Source organism: Acanthochromis polyacanthus, chromosome 22 (assembly GCF_021347895.1).
Source record: "Acanthochromis polyacanthus isolate Apoly-LR-REF ecotype Palm Island chromosome 22, KAUST_Apoly_ChrSc, whole genome shotgun sequence".
Classification (NCBI taxonomy): domain Eukaryota; kingdom Metazoa; phylum Chordata; class Actinopteri; family Pomacentridae; genus Acanthochromis; species Acanthochromis polyacanthus.
This window is the reverse complement of record NC_067134.1, coordinates 12,986,943-13,007,844: the sequence shown is the minus strand read 5'-3', so window position 1 is coordinate 13,007,844 and position 20,902 is coordinate 12,986,943. Positions and strand designations below refer to the sequence as shown.

At 40.6% G+C, this 20,902-nt stretch overlaps 1 protein-coding gene across 1 annotated transcript in view; it reads right to left on the bottom strand.

The window, feature by feature from the left end:
• Nucleotides 1-877: 877 nt before the first annotated feature.
• Nucleotides 878-20,902, bottom strand: part of prkx (protein kinase X-linked) — a 73,322-nt gene continuing 53,297 nt past the window's right edge. Inside the window, exons 6-8 of the mRNA XM_022208450.2 lie at nucleotides 15,766-15,823; nucleotides 7,688-7,765; nucleotides 878-7,599 (exon numbers count right to left, since the gene is read on the bottom strand). Of these exons, the coding sequence (XP_022064142.1) occupies nucleotides 7,474-7,599; nucleotides 7,688-7,765; nucleotides 15,766-15,823 (262 nt within the window). The 3' untranslated portion in view covers nucleotides 878-7,473. The remainder of the gene's footprint in view (nucleotides 7,600-7,687; nucleotides 7,766-15,765; nucleotides 15,824-20,902) is intronic.

The window sequence follows — 20,902 nt, the reverse complement described above, 5'->3', positions numbered from 1 at the left end:
GTTGAAATTTTTCAAATTTCCAAGACGTTTCCTTGAAGGAACTTTTGTCATTTGGGGCTTACAGTAGAAATAAAGAGACAGTTGGTTGAATTATGGTTAATCAATTCCAGTGCACACACATGAAAAATATTACATTTGTCTACAGGCAGGCAATGGAGTATTTACTTTCGAAGCAGTATCAAGGACATTTGTTTTTCTCAATAACAAGAACCAAACTAGACGAGCCCTCAGTAGATGGCAGAACCACGCCCATGCATGAACGGACATACACACATACATACTTACCCAGCCAGCCAGATACCGAAGCGAATGCAGTAACCCCGCTGACGTACACGTCAGGCGTGGTTAATAATGAGGAAATTATGGAGGTAAAATAAAGCCAGGGACCCCAAGAGACCCCAGCTTACTGCTCAGTCGTTTTTGCCATTTTTACTATTTGCAAAATTGTCAGAAAATGTGCACGATTATACAGTGGCCAATAAGGCAAGTTTCCAACAGTGAGACTATTAGAGTTCTCCTGCAATAGTTATATGAATAAAAGATTGTTTAAGTCATGACATATTTTGGCTGCATTATATTGAGATATAATGATTTAATATCAGAGTAGTTTTATCTGTGAGATGAGTAAAGAGACAATTAAATATTTATCGTTGTGTGATGTCACTGTGCTATCAGAACAAACATGCCTCGCTGTGTATCGCTGCAGCTTTCTGCATTCCGTCACAAAAACCTCAACTCGAAAAGCTTTAAACATCGATGAAGGGTTCATTTCCCAAATGCCAGATTTCCATTTTGTAAATACAAAAGCCTTGCTTGACTACACAGGCGGTCAGCTGACCTTCAGAGCGACGGCAAAGGACCAGGCGGGACAAGAGAAGAAGAGAAAAGAGAACAGGTTTCTTTCTTATCAGTTTCTTCGAACATTTCCAAAGACGCTTTGGTCTTCATACAAACATATGTCATTGCTTAAAGTTCCATAACTAAAGGTATAAAGGGAGTTACTGTATATTAAAAGGCATTGCTATGTATTGGGTAGAAAACGATGAATCATTGCTCCAACAAAAACATTTTCAAGGCAAAGGTTGAGAATCAGAAAGCAGATTGCTGGGAAAGACAACGTGGGTTTGGACTGGACAGTAAAAACAACACATGCATTGTACAAAAAAACATTCTAAATGGATGAGCACCAATAAAGCATGTTCTCCTACTCAGCAGAAAAAGCTTTAAATACAGTGTGGACTGTGATATTACAGACATTGTGAAGCTTGCCGATTCTTTTTTCCTACATATAAGAGCTACATATAACAAGGACACACACACACAGCTGCTACTGAATATGATGGTAATACATACTAGTTTCTGTGCATTCCCATATATCGTATACTGTGGATGACCTTTAAACGTAAATGTCTGTACTGGGTTGACTAGTATGTGTCTTCAAAAACAATGCATTCAGTCTATTGTTGAACTGAAGCTGCCATATTTTAATATTTGGTGCCAATACTTTGAAGTTTGCTATTTTCCTGGAGCAGAGTGCTTGATCTTATTTGTTAAATTCACCTTATCATCTATGAAAGTCTAAACATAAAGTGTACTTAGAGTAAACAACAGAAGTGAGTTTACTCCTGTGCAATATCGCTTAAATGCCAAATGATTAAAAGCTGCATCACCTTCCAACAGTAGTGTTACTTATAGGTTGAACATCAAGTTACTTCCTGTTATGAATAATCAGACAAATAATTTAGAAAGACAATACTAAAAATACAGTCCCCAACGCCGAAAGTCAATGCAACAAAACAAACTTTGAACAACCTGTGATCACTGAAACAAAAGTAAAAGCACGACCATGCTTTTAAAAAAGACGGTGAACACCAGAAGTTTTTCTGTTTTGAAACTATATGTCTGCGTGCAACACTCTGCCAAGGCTGCTCAGTCATTGTGTCATTTCCGACAGATGAAATCTTTAATGACCTTGTGCTGAGCACAGGCATGTGTTATGCATGTGTACATTATGTACGGATACTGAATTGTGTGACCTAAATATGTAGCAGGCGGCAGGAATTGACGGGACTCGTAAACACCCCCACAAAAGAATCAATTGTTCCTTGTATGATTTCCGTGGATAAGTCCTGGTAAGTCCGCAGTGATCGATTTATAGTAGGATCGCGATCATGTGATCGTCAGCAGGCATCTGACGTAGTGTTCACTGGTTGTCATAGCTACAGTGATGCCGTGCCGCTATCTCACAATGACAGAAATCTTTACAAATCCGTGGATCCAGACTATGAGCCGCATCACTGCCAAAAATCTAATCAATTAGTCCTTGTGTCACTTCTGACCTTCCCTGAAAATTTCATTCAAATCTGTAAGTCTGTTTGTGAGTAATGTTGCTGACAGACAGACATACAGACGGACAAACGTATACCGATGGTCACACAACTTCGTTGCGTTCCTTGGCGGAGTAAAACTGACAAAAGAACTAAATAATCTAATCATAAAACTGGACAAGGATGGAAAATAATACAGGGGGATCATTGACCAACAAAAAAAAAAATCTGATTAAACAGCTGCAGCAGCAATCAGGAATTACAGAATGAGAATCATGGTCATCGTGGCCATCCGCCTAATATGACGCCACAGACAGTGAACTCCTCTTAAAAATAGACAAATGCTTCAGACTTCACTCAGGGCTTGTCCGTGGAGAGTTTTTGAGACAGCTCAGTCTGGAAGACATTGCATTACCGGGCTTTGCAAAAGTTCTGTTACACGGTTTCATGATCTTTAGAGACGTTTACATGTCGGAGTGAAAAATTCCATTAAACAAACTGAAAGTTCTACCTTATAGGCAGGTGTCCTTAACACAAATTTGTTCTTCATGCTGGCCACAACAAGTCTGACAGAGCCAAGCAGCTGAACATCAGCCAGATGATCGTCCACAGGGTCGCGGAGAGGCTCAAGAATGGTGAAGATCTTTCACTGATCTATCAAGAATGGTGAAGACCTGAAAGATCTTCACCATTCTTGAGCCTCTCCGCGACTCTGTGGACGGTCATCCGGCTGATGTTCAGCACGAAGGAGAGCAGATATCTCAACTCTTTTGACTTCCATCTTGATACAACTTCACCGGAGAAAAAAATTTGTATTAAGGACCCCTGCCTATAAGGTAGAACTTTCAGTTTATTTAATGGAATTTTTCACTCCGACATGTAAACGTCTCTAAAGATCATGAAACCGAGTGTAACAGAACTTTTGCAAAGCCCGGTACGTGACATTATGTGGATGCTATGGATGATGAAACAAACGAAACCTTGCTTGTTTTTCTGTACAAAATTGCGAAATAAAACTTTCGTAAAGAACATGACAAAAGCAGTCAGATAAATACTAGGAGCACATTATTAGGACAGATGAGAACAAGACAAAATTGCTTTGCTCAGATTGGTTCTAATATGTGGTGTGATCATACAATCACATACCCACCTCAGTTCTTCACTGCCAGGACTGCCATAGTGAATGCCTAGTCTGACAGTGAAGAACTGAGGTGAGTGATTGTAATAGAGGGTAAAATATGATGGAAGGATGACATTTATAGACTATCTGTGATACACTGAAATATATTTACATTACGACTTAGTGTACTACTTAGAAGCAGTGTGATTACTGTAAAGTGATACAGTTTTGAAGTATTTGACATTTTTGCACAGGAGTGTCCTCATTCTGTCTGATACCATAGTTTTTGTCTCAGAAAGTTTCTTGTCTAACCATGAGGAGTTTTGCTGAAACCCTTCAAAGGACCAAACTGCAGCTGGAAGAGTTGCATTGTGGGTAATGTAGGAGCCAGATTTTGAAGAGGAAGAACAACACAAGGAGGAAGAAAAACTCCGGTTCTGCTGCATTGATTTGAACACTGTAATAAAAGTGCAGAGAAGAATGCTGTTCGAGACGTATTCAGAGCAGCTTCTACTAAGAAAGCGGGCGACTGGATGAATGGACTTGCTAACTGTGTATATGATAACTGGCTGACAGGCAATGGGACGTGATGTGTTCGACATTACAGAGAAGAGTGGGAAAACAATTGTGACTATATAGATAGAAGAAAGATGGATGGTGATGTTGCTTTATTTACAGTGAGCTGTGAGGGCTGAGGTCCAGGCTTCAGTGTTGTTAGATCATTTCAGTTTACTTAATTTAAATTAAATGAGGCAATACTTTCTTGATACTTTAGAGTCATTATATTCTAACACTACAGCATTGGGGTCATTTATGTGCAATTTTGCCTGTTTATCTTTTCTATTGAAACAAACTCTGACTAAAATCTGAACAGTCCCCTTATATTTTCCTTTTGTGTTGTTTTTAGTGTATTTTTTTCAACTGATAAATATGTTCCACATCTCTTTGTCGCAAGGCTTTATTAAAACTGATGGTAGGTACTTCTGTCTTAACAAAAAGGAAAGAACATTAGTCATTATATTACATGTACAGCGAGTTCTACAGCAGTTTGTGCTCTGAGAGAAAATTAAATGAAACAGGAGGAAGAATTCTGCAATTTGGATGACGATGGCACCTAAATGGAAATAAATGGATGTGAATGTCAGGTGATGGAAGCCAAGAACTTTTTGTTTCAAGTGTTTTCTCAAGACGTAGATGTCAAAACGTCCAATAAAACATTGGCTTTGTTCAGACCAACATCTCTGCATTCTTCTCATGCAGAGTCGAATTCATTCATTCGTTCCAAAGTTAGCTGTGCTGTTTTTAGTTGAATTTAAGGGACTGCTGCTGTAATCTTAGATGCTAGCAACAACTTGCTGCCTGTTTTTCCAAATTTACATACAGTTGTCGAGATCGGAACATTTCCTCATTGCTGAAATAAAACAGCGGCAATTATTTGGGCTTACTTTGTGGCGATCAGCTGATTCTTTAAGAGTGTCTGATTGGTTAAGCTGGGCTCACGCTACAGGGGTTTTAAAATCCCAACACATGGTTGCTTTACTTGCTAATCTCGGACAAGGACACAAAACCAAAGACAGGAAAAGAGTGGTGTCGGTAAATTAAATCTCAGTTAGTTGGTGGCATCACTGTGTGTTCTGGTTTGAACAACTTTTTAATTTCACAAAGCTCGGTATCAAAAACAAACAAAGACAAAAGTACACAAGCATCTTTACTGCTATTATTTCAAGTTAGCTTGTGCCTAAAACAACTTAAAGCTGAATTTAAAAGCAGATAGTGAAATATGATATATATATATATGTGAGCTAGTAATTGTGCAATTTATACCTAGAATGATTCGTTTCAATAATCAATCTATAATTCGACTGTTAAAATAGCTGGTAGTTGACACCACATTACAATATATTAAGATTATTGTGCACTGCGTCATGTAATCGCAACAATTGCGCATAATACTTTGCAGTAGGAAAAGCCAAAAGCAGAAGCTAAATGAGTCTGGAAACGTGACTGAGATGAGCTGTGAGATTTGAAGTTTCAGGCTACAGTTAGAGTCAGGGGCTAGAATGTTAATCATAAGTATCTCCGCTAACTTCAATCATGTTTGATGTTAATCAGTCTGTGAGTTGACGTTGACGATCCCATTACCTCACAAGAAAAGCACTCAGAGTGCGTAGTTCTCCCCAAGGCCGCTCAGTTATTGTATCATTTTCGACGGACAAAATCTTGAAAAAATTTGTGGCAGAAATCATGGCACCATAGAATGTGGCCATTTAATATAGATGTACCCACAAACAAAACTACCTTGAGCTGAGCACAGGTGTGTGTTATGCATGTGTACATTATGTACGGATACCAGATCGCAAATATGTAGCGGGCAGTGGGAATTGATGGGATTTTGAAACATCCCCACAATTTAATCAATTGTTCTTGTATAATTTTCGATTGACAAGTCTCGATAAGTCCACAACGGTCGACTTGTAGTAGGATCACAATGATGTGATCATCAGCAGGCAGCTGATGTGGTGTTCACTTGTTGTCATGGTTACAGTGACGCCGGGACGCTGTCTCACAATGATGAAGAAACCTTTAACAAATCTGTGGATCCACACTATAAGCCGCATCACTGCCAAAATCTAATCACTTGGTGCTTGTGTCAAGTTTGACCTTCCCTGAAAATGTATTCCAAATCAAGTCCGTTTTGAGTAATGTTGCTGACAGACTAACCAACACAGATTATTACATAATCCCACTGAATAACCTGGAGGAGGGAGTGTAAAGCTACTCCTGTATTCTGAGCCCAGCTTCAGCTCATAGTGTATCGTAAGAAAAAACATAAAGCCAATGCCGCTCAGCACTAACTGCTTTACATGAAAGCCGCCTGTGAAGACACTGATAGAGGATTTAAGTGTACACGCAGCATCGCCGGCCTCCAACAGTGAAACAATGCCGCTTTGTTTAGACCTGCTGCTGTTTTCTGTCGCAACACCTGCTAATGAGACGTTTTCAGTTTAGTTGGCTGCACAGCAACGGAGGCCGAGGCACAGAATGAAAATCTTGAGGGTGGACGTGTTCTGAAATATCAACTGAAATGCTGATGAATACTGACGACATCGAGGTTAAACGTGAGTTTCACCTCACATGACTCGGCTTTAGAAGCATGACAGTGACGATGATGATGATGATGACTGAAGGTGTGATGGGAAAGTCTGTAGACCAGCTGTGGCTGTACAATAACAAAGAACTGTGGCTGTGGATGAATCTGTTGCAGAGCTGCAGGAGGAAATAACAGAGCTGGGAGGAGACAGCTTTACAGCAGGAGAGCAGCCGGTTCTTTACAACCTCACATTCGCTGAGAGTCCGACCATTTCACTTCCATTAGTGCTGCTGATTTCAAGTGATGTAACTGCGAGACAATACTCCCATCAAACTGTGGTGTAAGGCACCTTTTTACAAGTGCTACCTGTCACGCATTTTTAAAATAAAGTGTCTGACTACAAACAGTATAATAAGTCATTAATGAGTACTGGCCAGCTGACAGTTACAGCACCAGTCTGGAGTCACATTAAATATGACTACATGAACATTTTTAAAAAGAGAGAAAATATAAAACATGACGATATAAAAAAAGACCTGATTATTCAGTTTTGAACCTAGAAAGTAACAGTCTTTTGGTTTCAAAGGAACCAGATTTTTTTTTTTCTTTTTGCATATGAGCAGGCTCAGAGAAAAAAAACAACAATGATTTAAAAAAATCATAAAATTAAAACAACAAAGATTTGACTTTAGTCAGATAAATAAAAATATCAAAAGCAAATCATCTCTGTGGTTTGATACATGTCACAGCATCTGTCATTTGGAGTTCAGGGAAGTCGTTATTAAAGATAAAATGTGACTCCTCCTGCTTTGATAAATAAGTATTTTCGTCATGATAGTACCTGTAACAGTACCTTTACATTATGTTGTGTCAATTCTCAGCATAATCCATCAATAAACCAACCAATCAATCAATAAATAAGCCAGGCCGAGAGTTCAGAAGTTCTTGAAGATCTCCAAGTCCTTTTGAGGCACAGGAGGGTCTTTCTTCCAGTTGTCCTCTGGGTAGATATCAAAGTTGGAGGTGTCGCCTTCATGGGAAACTTTAGGAACTATTGGAGGCTGTGGAAGAAGATCAATGCAAGTCATATATATAATCAATCTTCAATCTTAAACTGAAATGATAAGTTATTAAGAGAAGCAGAGATACCTTCAGTTTCCTCAGAGGAACCGCATCCCAGTCAATTGTCTTGAACCATCGGTGCTTTTTCACATCATCTGCTCCGTTCTGAAACAGACACGACAAGTCTAGTGAAAAACACAGCGAGGTCATGACAAAGATTAACAGAGATCCAACATTCTCACATTTTACATTATCGTTCAAAAGTTTGGGGTCACCCAGACAATTTCATGTTTTCCATGAAAACTCACACTTTTATTCATGTGCTAACAAAATTGCACAAGGGTTTTCTAATCATCAATTAGCCTTTCAACACCATTAGCTAACACAATGTAGCATTAGAACACAGGAGGGGTGGTTGCTGGAAATAGGCCTCTGCACCCCTGAGTAGATATTCCATCAAAAATCTGTTGTTTCCAGCTAGAATAGTCATTTACCACAATAACAATGTGTAGACTATGCTTCTGATTAATTTAAAGTTATCTTCATTAAAAAAAACTGCTTTCCTTTCAGAAATGAGGACATTTCTAAGTGACTCCAAACATTTGAACGACAGTGTATATCTCAGCTAGTTGTCTGTATTGTGAGCTCTGGTGCACAATGTGACTCCTGTAGGTTCGCATCCCAAGTATGAGCAAGTTTCTCAAGTATCCCATTTATCTGTTTGTCCCTGAAAATAGCCTTTCCCAATATGAGAAACCTTGAGTAGTCCTTATTAAGGTTTTGAGAAACCCATATAGATTAGGCACTGAGCCAGCAGAAGAAGCAAAGCTACAAGCAAGTTGGATGGGAGTAGGGCTGGGTATCAATCTAAAAGTTTCGATACCGGTACCAATTCCGATACCTTCACTTCGATACCGGTTCCTAAACGGTGCTTTTTTCGATACCAGTTTTACAATATATACTCTAACAGAATGAAAATTGCATTACACATTACTTTTCACATCTTGAGTTGAATTTTCCAGTGATTTCCAGTGCAAAAGAACATTTGCAAGCAATGTACAGTTCAGTACATACTGAGCCACCTTCGCCCCCGGAGCCTTCCTGGCCGACCCGGAGCCGGTCGCGGCGCACAGCCGCGGAGGAAATGCACCCGGCGGGGGACGGCCCGCACCCGGCGAGAGGTCCCGCGAGGGGATCCTCCCGCACCGAGTGGCCGCCCCTGACCCGCCGAGTTGAATCCCCCGGGCGGACTGCGCGGACCCCACCCGTTTACCTATTAACGGTTTCACACCCTCTTGAACTCTCTCTTCAAAGTTCTTTTCAACTTTCCCTTAAGGTACTTGTTGACTATCAGTCTCGTGCCGGTATTTAGCCTTAGATGGAGTTTACCACTCGCTTTGGCATATACTGCACCGCGCACTATTGGTGTCCATTTTACAAAAGTAGAGCCACGTGTTAGACCTCGGAGGCATCTTTTCCCACTTCGACGGAGAGGGACCTCTTGCTGCAGCTAGGTACTCTTGCTTCAACGACACGCTACACAACTGCAGTAAATTCAGTGTACCTAATGTGAAACCTGTCTGTGAATGGGCAGCATTTTTTTTTTTTCCGGCTTGCCACAATCACGTGTAATGTTACAGCCAATCACAGATTTGCTTTATCATAATCACGTGATAAGTACCGGAACATGGAACCGAAAGACGAGGCTTATTTCGATACTCATTACTACCGAAATATTTTGGTCGGTGCCATTAAAGAACCGAAGTTCGGTACTCAGCCCTAGATGGGAGCTTTGGGGTATATGTTTTTTCCTGAGGATATAGAAGAAATACTGATTTTGAAACTAAACTCTGACTACCAGTTTGCACACTGATTCCAGTAATCTATGCAATCTACAATGAGGCAAACTAGATTTCTCCAGTGCCTTATAGAGGAGCCAACAAAATGTAGAAGTTGTTTGCGCCGATGTAAAAACTGGCAAGAAGCCTTACTGTCCTGGTGGAGATCCAGTTTGAGATAAAGTCTACAAAAGCCTCAAATCAGACAGAAGAAGCTCCACGAGTTGGAGAGACTGATGGAAAACGCTTCTGGAGAAGCCAGAAAATGATAAGCTCAAAAAAATGAATGAATGATACTGCATCTTGTCCAGGTTTCTGAATGCTGCCCACAAAAGGCAATGTTTCAGCCAAGTGTTGCAGACAAATAAGAGCAGCAGTAGTGATGAAGAATTATTTAGCCGTTCAGGAAGGAAAAAGGTCAGATTTGATTATAATATGTCAAAAACTTGGATAAACCCCATAACCAGAACACTTATTAGGCGATATAAAAAATAATATGACAGCCTAGCGGGGTTTGGTGAACATATAAAGATTAGCTGTGACGGCCAGAAAAGCATTTTTATTGTCTGCGTTTCAGTAGACAGTCAATATACCTCAGGATACAAGGAATAACAAGGTCAAACACATATGATATTTCTCTCCTTCAATCTGTGGCTTAACTACACAATGAACATAAAAAAACAAGGTAAAAGGTTGGTTTGTCTGGATTCCAGAGTACAGCTTTTTTAGAGGTTCACATTGTAATCCCTTCATGAATCTTCCGTGTTTCCATTTTTCCTTCCTAGAAATTAAATATTAATTGAATTCTAAAATGAATCGCCTAAAAACAATCACAGAGCAGCAGCAGGTGCTCTGACAGGCCAGATCCAACACACAGCTCCCACTAATATGCAACATCTGGCCAATCAGAGCTCCTACTGCTGCTCTGTGTGGCCTGGACATAATTGAAATTTAAGTTAACTGATTTGAACTCTCAGTGTGCATGTTGCTGACATGCAGACCATTCAGAAAGTATTCAGACCTTTCACTTCTGCATCCTTATGGTAAAATTATTAAAACTGTGTTATTTATCTCATCAGTCTGTAGTCACTACCTCATAATCACAAAGCAAAAGCAGATATTAAGGATTTTTTTTGCAGTAGAAACTGAAATACTACATTGACACAAGTATTCAGGCACTTTTAGACTCTGTTGACCGCCTCTGGAGAGGCCTCTCCAGACAAGTCCAATTGGGATCAAGGCCGGGCTCTGGTTGGACCACTCAAGATCAATCTTTTCTCAGTCAGTCAGGCTTTTCATGAAGGATTCTATGCTTCAGTAAGCTTTCTTTCAACCCTAACGGATCTCCCTATCTCTGTGACTAGAAAACACCCCCATAGCAATGATGCCGCCACCACCGTGCTTCACCGTTTCAATAGTATTCAGCAGGAGACATGCAGCGCTTGGTTTCCTACAGATAAAATGCTTAGAATTGAGTTCAACCGTGATTTCATCAGACCAGAGTATCTGGTTTCTCACAGTCTTAACAGTCCTTTAAACAAGTCTACTGCAAACTACAAGCAGGTTTTCATATCTATCTCACTGAACACTGCTGTAAAACCCAGAGCAGTTATCATGTTGGTCATCTCTCTGACCAATGTCTATCTCCAAGATTAATTCCAAACTTCTTCTATTCAAGAATTACGTTTATGGCCACGGGAACCTGGATTGCAGCAGATTCTATGCTTTGTTTGTCACCTTTCCCAGTGCCTTTCCATGACACAATCCAGTCTCTGAGGCCTGTAGACAATTCATTTTCATTCCTTTTAAATTTATAGCTTTGCTGTTGCTCTGATCTGCATCGTCAGTGATGAGACCTTGCTTAGATGGCTTTGTGTCTTTCCAAATCATGTACAATCAACTGGATTTTCCATTTTGCACATCTTTGGATAGAGCTGCCACATAAAAAAGTGAAAAAAAGCAAAAAGACTTTATATTTTCTGAATACAATGCATAGAGTATGGCAATGAGAGACCAACCCTGAACAGTGTGCAGACTCCCAACAGCTCGCCAGCTGTGTGCAGATATAGGCTGATGTCTTGTCAACACAAACAGCAGGAGCAGATAAATTAGCAAGGAGTGTCACTTTCTGCCCTGTATGTGCTCTCTGAGTATTAAAATGGATGCGCTGTACTTAGCTGAGCCTGTATTTTGATTTCATTAGCCACACTAGTAGAGGTGCTCCACTAGCCTTTAAGAAATCTACAGCCATGGCCATAAGTTTGGACACACGTACCATGACGCTTGTGAATCTTAGAAAATACCACAAAATTGTCACTTACAATATACTTATGTTCTGTAATAGACATCAAAACAGACATAAGTCATGCTGTGTCCAAACTTATGGCCATGGCTGTATATTGTAAGTGACAATTTTGTGGTATTTTCCAAGATTCACAAGCGTCATGGTACGTGTGTCCAAACTTATGGCCATGGCTGTAGGTAAGTATTGAGTGAATTACAATAACAAAAGATAATCAGCATGTCAGTATTATCATGACAATCCTGTGTTAATGCTAGAATTTAGTTGAATGCACCGATGTGTACCAGTAAAGTCTCATAAAGCTACAACCATGGCTGTAAGATGGTTTTTGTTGGGTTTCTTTTTCTTCGTAATAACAGACATACAAGAGCAGCAACAGGTCGACAGCTTCATGGCTTCTGGCTAGAATTTCCTTATCGAAGTCGCGCTGTTGTTTAACAGGACAGTGTTCCTCGAAGTGAGTGGCTCATGTAATATAGCACATTTGATGTAAATAGTTTCATTTGCATATAAAAAATGTCTACCTTTCTTCAATCGTAACAACGCTTCATAATGCGGTTTGGAAACCTAGTCCAGTAACTGCTCTTTGGTGTTGAGTTCAAAGCTGAACGAAATCTAAATCGTAATATTTAATCAGAATTAGTACATTATTACTCTGCCAAGGAACAGTGGAGTTATGTAACGCTGTCTGTCCATCTGTCTATCTGTCTGTCTGTTAGAAACAGAACTTAAAAACAGACTAACAGATTTGGATGAAAACTTCAGGGAATGACAGAAAGAACACAAGGACCAAGTGATTAGATTTTGGCAGCTTATAGTCTGGATCTACGGATTTGTTAAAGATTTCCGTATCATTGCGAGATAGCGACATGGCGTCACTGTAACTATGACAACAAGTGAACACTACGTCGGCCGCCTGCTGATGATCCCATGACTGCGATCCTACTACAAATCCACCGCTGCAGACTTAGCGGGACTTCTCCGTCACAAATACAAGGAACAATTGATTAAATTGTGGAGGTGTTTCTGGGTCTCATCAATTCCTGCCGCCCGCTACACATTTAGGTCAAGCGGTTTGGCATCCGTACATAACGTACACATGCCTGTGCTCAGCTGAAGGTCATTTTGTTTGTGGGTTCATTTATATTAAATGTCCACAGTCTATATTGCCGTGATTTCTGCCACGGATTTTTTCAAGATTTCACTCACTGGAAATGATACAATGACTGAGCAGCCTTGGCGAAGTACTGCGCCTTCTGAGTGATTTTTTTTGTTCTACATGCCTTCTTTAAAATGCCGCCAAAAATAATCCGGGCGCTTTAACTTGATTTTAACCACCATTTTTCCAGTTTTAGTAACACTTGTGGGCACTTGATTTAATTATCTTTCAGTTTCTGTAAAATAAAATTAAAAAAAAAAAAACAACTTCTCTTTTCAGTTTTTACTGATTCGTGGCATTATAACTTTGTCACACTGTAAAAACCACATCTCAGGTTGTCTCTGGGTCTAAGCCATGGTCGTCCCGTTTCCACGGAGATGCAGAACTTTACATTCCAATGAAAAATGGGTAAAAATTAGAGCAAAAATGCCCAGAAACTGCTCAGATGATTAACCATGCTATGGAAAATGAATTGATTGCTTTGAATTTAAATATACATTTTTTTATATACATAAAAAAGCAAACTGACAACTTTTTCTGAAAGTTTTCACAATCATTCAATTTATCAGTTGAGTCTATTTAAACACTGTCAAAATCTGTCATTATTCTGGTGGCTCTCTTAAGCCTCCGTACATCAATATCTGTGCTGTGTTAATGAGTGCTGTGCCTGCTCTGCAGAGAAATACTGGCAGCCACAAATCAATATCATCTTGTCTGGGATTATGTTGAGTTAATCATGGGGCTCAGAGAAGTATTTGTTTTATTGAGAGCAGCTCTGAGTCTCTGGCTCCCTTCACTAATGTTAATTGAAGCGCTCTAGTCCTGCAGTTTGAATGAGAACATACACAGCTCCCACTGATGAGTGATGAAGCAGCACGCTCCCTGTAAATTGTAAATGGACACAGGCCTTTGCATCACTGGATCATTAAAACAATAAAACCCAAACCATCAGCTGTGTTTTGGGAAGTTTAAGCCCTAAGTTTAAGTGTTTCGCTTAATCCCACTGTTTTAAATTTAAAAACTGATATGAGGGTGTCGGGGAGATGAATTCACTCCAGACAAACAACTTGACTCTTTGCCGAGGAGCCTCATTGCACATGATGCTGGAGTTTGTCACAGTTAGTTTGAGGTCAAATTGGATTCTCGCTTAGGAGAAAAATTCCTTCTATATTGATTTTTCAATTCCATGTTTGAAACTGCTTATTTGTACGGTGGCCGACAAGGGCATACGCGCCGCAAACAAAAAAACGCAATACAAACGATCAAAACTCTGCAAACACAGGAATGATGCAAACCCCAAAACACATAAAACAAATGCAACAGAGAAATGCTGCAACAAAAAAAACGATGCATTCACAGAAACGCTGCAAAAGCCAAAACACACAAACCGACAAAACAAATGCAAAAGGGAAATGCTGCATACAAACCCCGAAACAACTGCAAGAGAGAGACGCTGCAAATTCACGGAAGGTCGCCAGGCCACTAGGGGGAGCTGACCATATGGAAGGGACTGATCTTTTATACCGACAGGAAATACCCAGGAGGAAGGTGCAAAGAAGACAGCGGGATAAGAAAGTTTGCAAACACTTGGAGAGGAGAATAAAAAGGTATGTTTTCCCTTACGTCTTTTTTAAACACTCGGCCCTAGTCTCTTACAGTATTATCCAACAGCAGCAAATTTACGTAGCGTTGCTAGGGACGCCGATCAGAACAGCTCCCCCTAGTGGCCTGGTGACCTTCCGTGAATTTGCAGCGTCTCTCTCTTGCAGTTGTTTCGGGGTTTGTATGCAGCATTTCCCTTTTGCATTTGTTTTGTCGGTTTGTGTGTTTTTGCTTTTGCAGTGTTTCTGTGAATGCATCGTTTTTTTTGTTGCAGCATTTCTCTGTTGCATTTGTTTTATGTGTTTTGGGGTTTGCATCATTCCTGTGTTTGCAGAGTTTTGATCGTTTGTATTGCGTTTTGGCCGTTTGTATTGCGTTTTTTTTGTTTGCGGCGCATATGCCCTTGTCGGCCACCGTATATTTGAGATTTATCATTCAAAAGTTAGGAGTCACATAGACAATTTCATGTTTTCCATGAAAACTCACATTTTTATTCATGTGCTAGCATAATTGCACAAGTTTTCCAATCATCAATTAGATTCATGTAATGTTATCTTCATAACTTTATAACTGCTCTTCTTTCAAAAATAAGGAAATTTTGAAGTGTAAATCCCTGTAATTGCTCTTTGAGTTTGCGGTAATCTGTGAATGTAGTAGAGAGATGAAAAACGCACAAATAAATATCAATGAAACAAACATTTTTGTTAAAGTTTATGTTCAGCCTATGTCTATTCATCCATTCAGTCGTCAACCAAAATTTATTACACTTAAAGTTTGCTTTTTGTGTCAATATTGCAATTTTAATCTAATTCATTACAAAGCCTCTAATTAGATTAATTTTTTTATTCGTGTCCCATCACCAGTCATAGTACAAAATTCAAGATTTTGTGCTGAAAATACGGTCTCAAACTGAAGTTGTTTTGAGTTCATTCGATGATTAAGTCTTGAATAAACGTGTCAAATGTGTTGCTGAAAGGGGAAAGGATGCTGCTGTCATTATGGAATTAAGTCTGTTTACACATTGCGAATGTTTACAGACAGTTCTCCATCCTGCTGGAAGTGAAAACCTTTAAAAAGGTCCAAACAAGTCTTCAGTGTAATTCTCTTCATTTATGACTAATTGGAACCATGTGGCGCTCCAGTCACACTGCGAGCCTTTTCCTGTTCTGCCCTCAGACTGTTGACGTCAAACTACCTACTGAAGGTATGAAATATGGTGGGCTGCCATGTGGTTCAGGGGAGACGGGAAGTCTAACCAACTCACCTTCATGTTTCCTAGCCGTCTGGCTCGGTCAATGACCAGAAATTTCTTGATGAGGTCTCTGGGGAGGAAAAGAAGCAAAGTCAGTGAATCTACAGCTGCACAGCGAGTCTCTCAAAAGTGCTCTCTCTATTGCAACACGAGGAAAAACTGTCACGAAATCCTCTTGGCCCTGTCAAAATGACAAATGCATCCCTGCCAAAGGTAGCCCGACAGCCAGAAAGAGGTGATGGAGGCTAGCAAAGAGAGCTGTGTCCCTTTGACAATCTTTTAATTGAAGAAAGTGTGTACTTTTTTCATTTTTCAGGCAGCAACTTCTGAGACTATAAACCTGTGATGCAGACAGGCATGGGAGGGGTATGACGATAATTCACATGCGTCTTAAAATGCCAGAGTGTAGATTTTCTGCTGAAATTTGATACCTGCTGAAGAATTGAGCGCTTTCGATAAAAGTGCCGTATCTCACAGTTGGCAAGCTGACAGGCTCATAAATATGGCGACCGGATGTTGACAAGTCAGCGATTTCTCAGGTTTTTTTTTTTTTTTTTGTCTCAATCCTTCCTAGAGTGATATGTCATACAGAAGCATTATAATCAGCTCAAGTGGGAAAATGTTTGTATTTGTGCCTTTTCAGAGATTTCATGGAGGAAAATTCATCCAGAAGAAAAAACAAAAAACAAAAACAGGAGAGTAGTAAAGAAACTGCAATTAATTTCTTCCTTTTTTATTTCCCATCATGCTTGTCCATTTATACTCTGAATATGAGAATTTCTATTTCAGCATGTTTCCGTTTTACAGTAAAATATGCTTAAAAATATATTTCTCAGTTACTATTGCCCCCATTTGTGTTTATGGATGTGCATACTGCGTGTATTTTTTAAAGTATCGACTCCTGTCAGAAATCCAAATTGCTCCTTCAGGATACTAAAGCTTTACTCCAACAGCTCTATGACTTAGTGGCTTTACTGAGTCTAGGTTCACAATCTGCAATTACATGAAGAGACAGAAGACACTAAGATAGCCTGAATCCACACAAGAAGTATGGCAAGTTTGCCAAGATACCTGCCAAGTACCTTGAAAGACTTTGTGCCAATGTACTAAAGAGAGCTGATGCTGTTTTAAAGTAAAACGGTGCTCAGACTAAATATCGATTTCGGTTTTCTGTTCTTTCTTTGATGTCTATTGACAGATAAGAACTATTCATGGCGTTATTCTTTAAAGGCCTGCTCACTTCGCTTTGAAAACCTCTGCACAGTAACGTGTAAAATGGTACTCTTTGGGGTTGCTGAGAAATGTCCTTATTTTTGAAAGAAAAGCAGTTTTTTTCAATGAATGACATGATGGCATTAAATTAATCGGAACTACAGTCTAGACATATTCTAGCTGGAATTGGCTGATTTTTAGTGGAATATCTACTTAATGGTACAGAGGAACATTTCTAGCAACCATCACTCCTGTGTTCTAATGATACATCGTCTTAGCTAAACATGCTAAAAGGCTAATCGTTGATTAGAAAACCCTTGTGCAGTTATTTTAGCACATGAATAAAAATGTGAGTTTTCATCAAAAATATGACATTGTCTGGGTGACCCGAAATTTTAAATGGAAGTGTACCTCTGGGGGATTTCATTGCTGAGGACTGCATTCTTCTAAGGCTCCATTGAGAACCAAATGATGAAACAGAAGCTGAGGGTAATCAGGGTGCTACAGGTCGGGTCGGGTCGGGTCGGGTCAACATGTCCATAAGAGCTCCTTAAGTAGCAGCTGATTTCATGACTGATTTTTACTGCCTGGGTAATCCCTGAATGCTTCTCCAGTCTCTGATTGTTCACCAGCAGGACGCCTGCAGCCCTGGGCGAGGCCTTTCACTGCTTGATGGACAAGCGTATGTGATGTAGGACTGTGTAAGAGTGATATAAATGGTGGAAATATGATAAATCCCTCTGTTGGCTGCAAGATAGATGGCTTAACGACGAAAAGCTGGGAGTTTGGTGAATTATCAGGGGAAGCTGTGGATGTCCGGCGCCACTGTGTGAGGATTGACTGAGGGAGTGAGCACACACACACATCCATGCTGCATTGAGCCTGTAATCTCGCACATTCCTGTGCCCTCAAGCTGCTCTAATGGGCAGTGTGAGCGGCGGGGGAACCGGTCCAAATCAGCCGGGTGTGTCATTAGTGACTGCAGGTCCACCTCAAGTCCCTCTTTAGCTCCAGGGAGCTCACTGACCATGTGTTGAAGAGACCCTGCTGCACCAAAACATCCCATCCACGGGCAATAAACCCCCACAGTTATTTGAAGTATTCATTTAAACAGTCATTTGAATAGTAGGGGGGCCAGCTTGGGTGTGTTAGTCACCCTCATTGGGGATATTAGAATATCCTGACCTGCCATAGCTCATCCAGCTGGAGGCCAGTCTTGGTTTTAAATGTCCACCAGTGAGGCTGCAGCTGCAGCTGAGGATGCTCACATTAAGTTCTGGGTGCGTTTTGTTGAAATCTTTAATGTTTTTACTGAAATATATAAATAAAACTATACACAAATTAATGGAGGATTCAGTTAACCTAGCCGCACTAGACAACCCACGGCAACGAATTTAATTCTCTGCCAGGGTGGGTCTAGTTACCCTCCATAAGGCTCGAGGCTGGATTCTCCTAAAACTGGCCGGACCAATCACCATGAAGTGTAGAGTCAGAAGGCGGGCGTAACTAAGTGACGACAGAGGCGCGACGATTCTGACAGAAACAACCGGCGCACAATAAACAGTTATCTTTCGACTCGGCTTTGGCCACAGCCCTTAAAGATTTGAAGCTAAAATTCAACTTGAAAGTTAAACAAAGGACGGCACTGAAGTGTTTCATTGAGAAGAAAGACGTATTTGGACTTATGTCGACGGGATATGGCAAATCCTTAACATACCAGTTGGCTCCGCGGCTCTGCTGGTTGGGAAGCTAATGGGACTTAGCCACAATCCGCCGGTGCTCTCGAAACTACGTCAGCCTATTCGTTGCGTTGATTGGTTGTATACCTACCCAATTGGTGCAGAGGGATTTGATAGACAACCTTTTAGCCCGCCTCCCTCCCTGTCGAGCTTCCCAAGACCCTTGTGCCGTCAGAAACATGGGTATAGCATGGCTAGGCTAGGATTCAGTACTACTAACATGACATCTGAACCTTGTGGAGAAACATACTAGACAGGTTGCAAACAAATAAACAAACTTAAATGCCAGTGAAAACATTATTAATTTAATGCTAAACCGTCAACCACACTGTCTGTTGTAAACATCCCTTACAGGTCACCATGGATGCCTGCGGGCAACTTTGAAAGGCAGGTTTTTATTGCACTATTTATCTGAGCCAGAAGTTGTTAAAACAGATTGACTGACTGTCCTTGAATTACTCTTCTATTATATGCCTTTGGGTCACAAACCTGAATTATTTCAAAACTTAAAATCCAGCTTTGTCATTAAAAAAACATTTCATACGACATGTTTCTTTGGAAAATTTGTCAAAAATATAGCTAGGTTCTAACCAGATAATGGAAAAACAAAGCACTCGTTAAGACATTACACAGCAAAAACTCCAAATCTTACCAAGTTTATCTGTCTTATTTTTAGTCAAAATGTCTCATGCCATTAGCCTAGCCACGCTACACCCATGTTTCTGACGGCACAAGGGTCTTGGGAAGCTCGACAGGGAGGGAGGCGGGCTAAAAGGTAGTCTATCAAATCCCTCTGCAGCAATTGGGTAGGTATACAACCAGTCAACGCAACGAATAGGCTGACGTAGTTCCTAGAGCACCGGTGGATTGTGGCTAAGTCCCATTAACTTCCGAACCAGCGGAGCCGCGGAGCCAACTGGTATATTAAGGATTTGCCATATCCCGTCGGCATAAGTCCCAATACGTCTTTCTTCTCAATGAAACACTTCAGTGCCGTCCTTTGTTTATCTTTCAAGTTGAATTTTAGCTTCAAATCTTTAAGGGCTGTGGCCAAAGCCCACCACAAATATGGACAAAAAAACAGAAAAATGTATTTACTGAGAGAAGTGTCTTGCGTAACTGTATGAAATAAACCTCCTATTGGGCCAATGAGTGGCACATAGCTGTGCTGGGTTACAGTTTATCCATGTCTGCCATCTGCTTAGACCCACACTTCAGCTGCTCAGTTTGACCTCCAAATAAAGCAGATAAACTGGATAAACTCTTCAACGTTTTTGAGTTCTCTATACTTCTAGTTATAGCAGTGTGGGATTTTATATTGCAGGGGCAAAATGAGGCCACAGTGAGTAAAAAGGGAAAACAAAAACACCCAGAAACTGCTGGCCAGAGGTCATAAATCGCCACAGAACACTTTGTCATGGTGCCCCTTTACTGGCTAAACTAGCTCAACAATGCTTGCCTCCTCTGGTTGCTACAACAGTAAACACTAAAAGCCTCCACCTGGTGATGCAACTACATACTATAGCAAACTACACTGCTCAAAGTACAGTCTATCTCTTATCTAAAAAAAACAGGATCAGGAGATACTACATACTGGCAGAAAAACTAGTCTATAAAAACTAGTCTATAAAGCCACATAATGACAGTGAAGAAACATTTTCATTGATATCCCGCTCTGTAAGGGTGCTTTCACACATGCGCATTTTGGTCCGCTTAAAGCGGACTGGAGTCTGCAACACCGGCAAGTACGGTTTGTTTGGGCTGGTGTGAAAGCAGACCAGATGTTTTTGGTGCAAACTAAAGAACCGAGACCGGACCGAGACCACCTTTGAGAGGTGGTCTCGGTCCGCTTCTATGTGAACTCCAGTTCGGTTCGCTCCTGGTGAGAACACAAATCTGTCTCCATTCGGACCGGCTTGATGGCGCAGCAGAATTTTTGGTCTACGGGAGCTTCCATAGCCAAAAACGACTGTGTAATGTTCTCGTACCGAATGCGAGCATCATGCTGGAACAACAGCAGTATTTGTGCTTGCTGCATAAAGCAATGATACGAATATATGGCAACAAGAACGAACAGGAGAGCATAGTTCATTGTTTACGAATAAACCTCGATCCATAGAATGTTTTCTTCCGGGATTTTTCCCTCTTCACATGCTGCGCCAATCAGCGTTCACTACGTCATCTAAACACCTTATTTT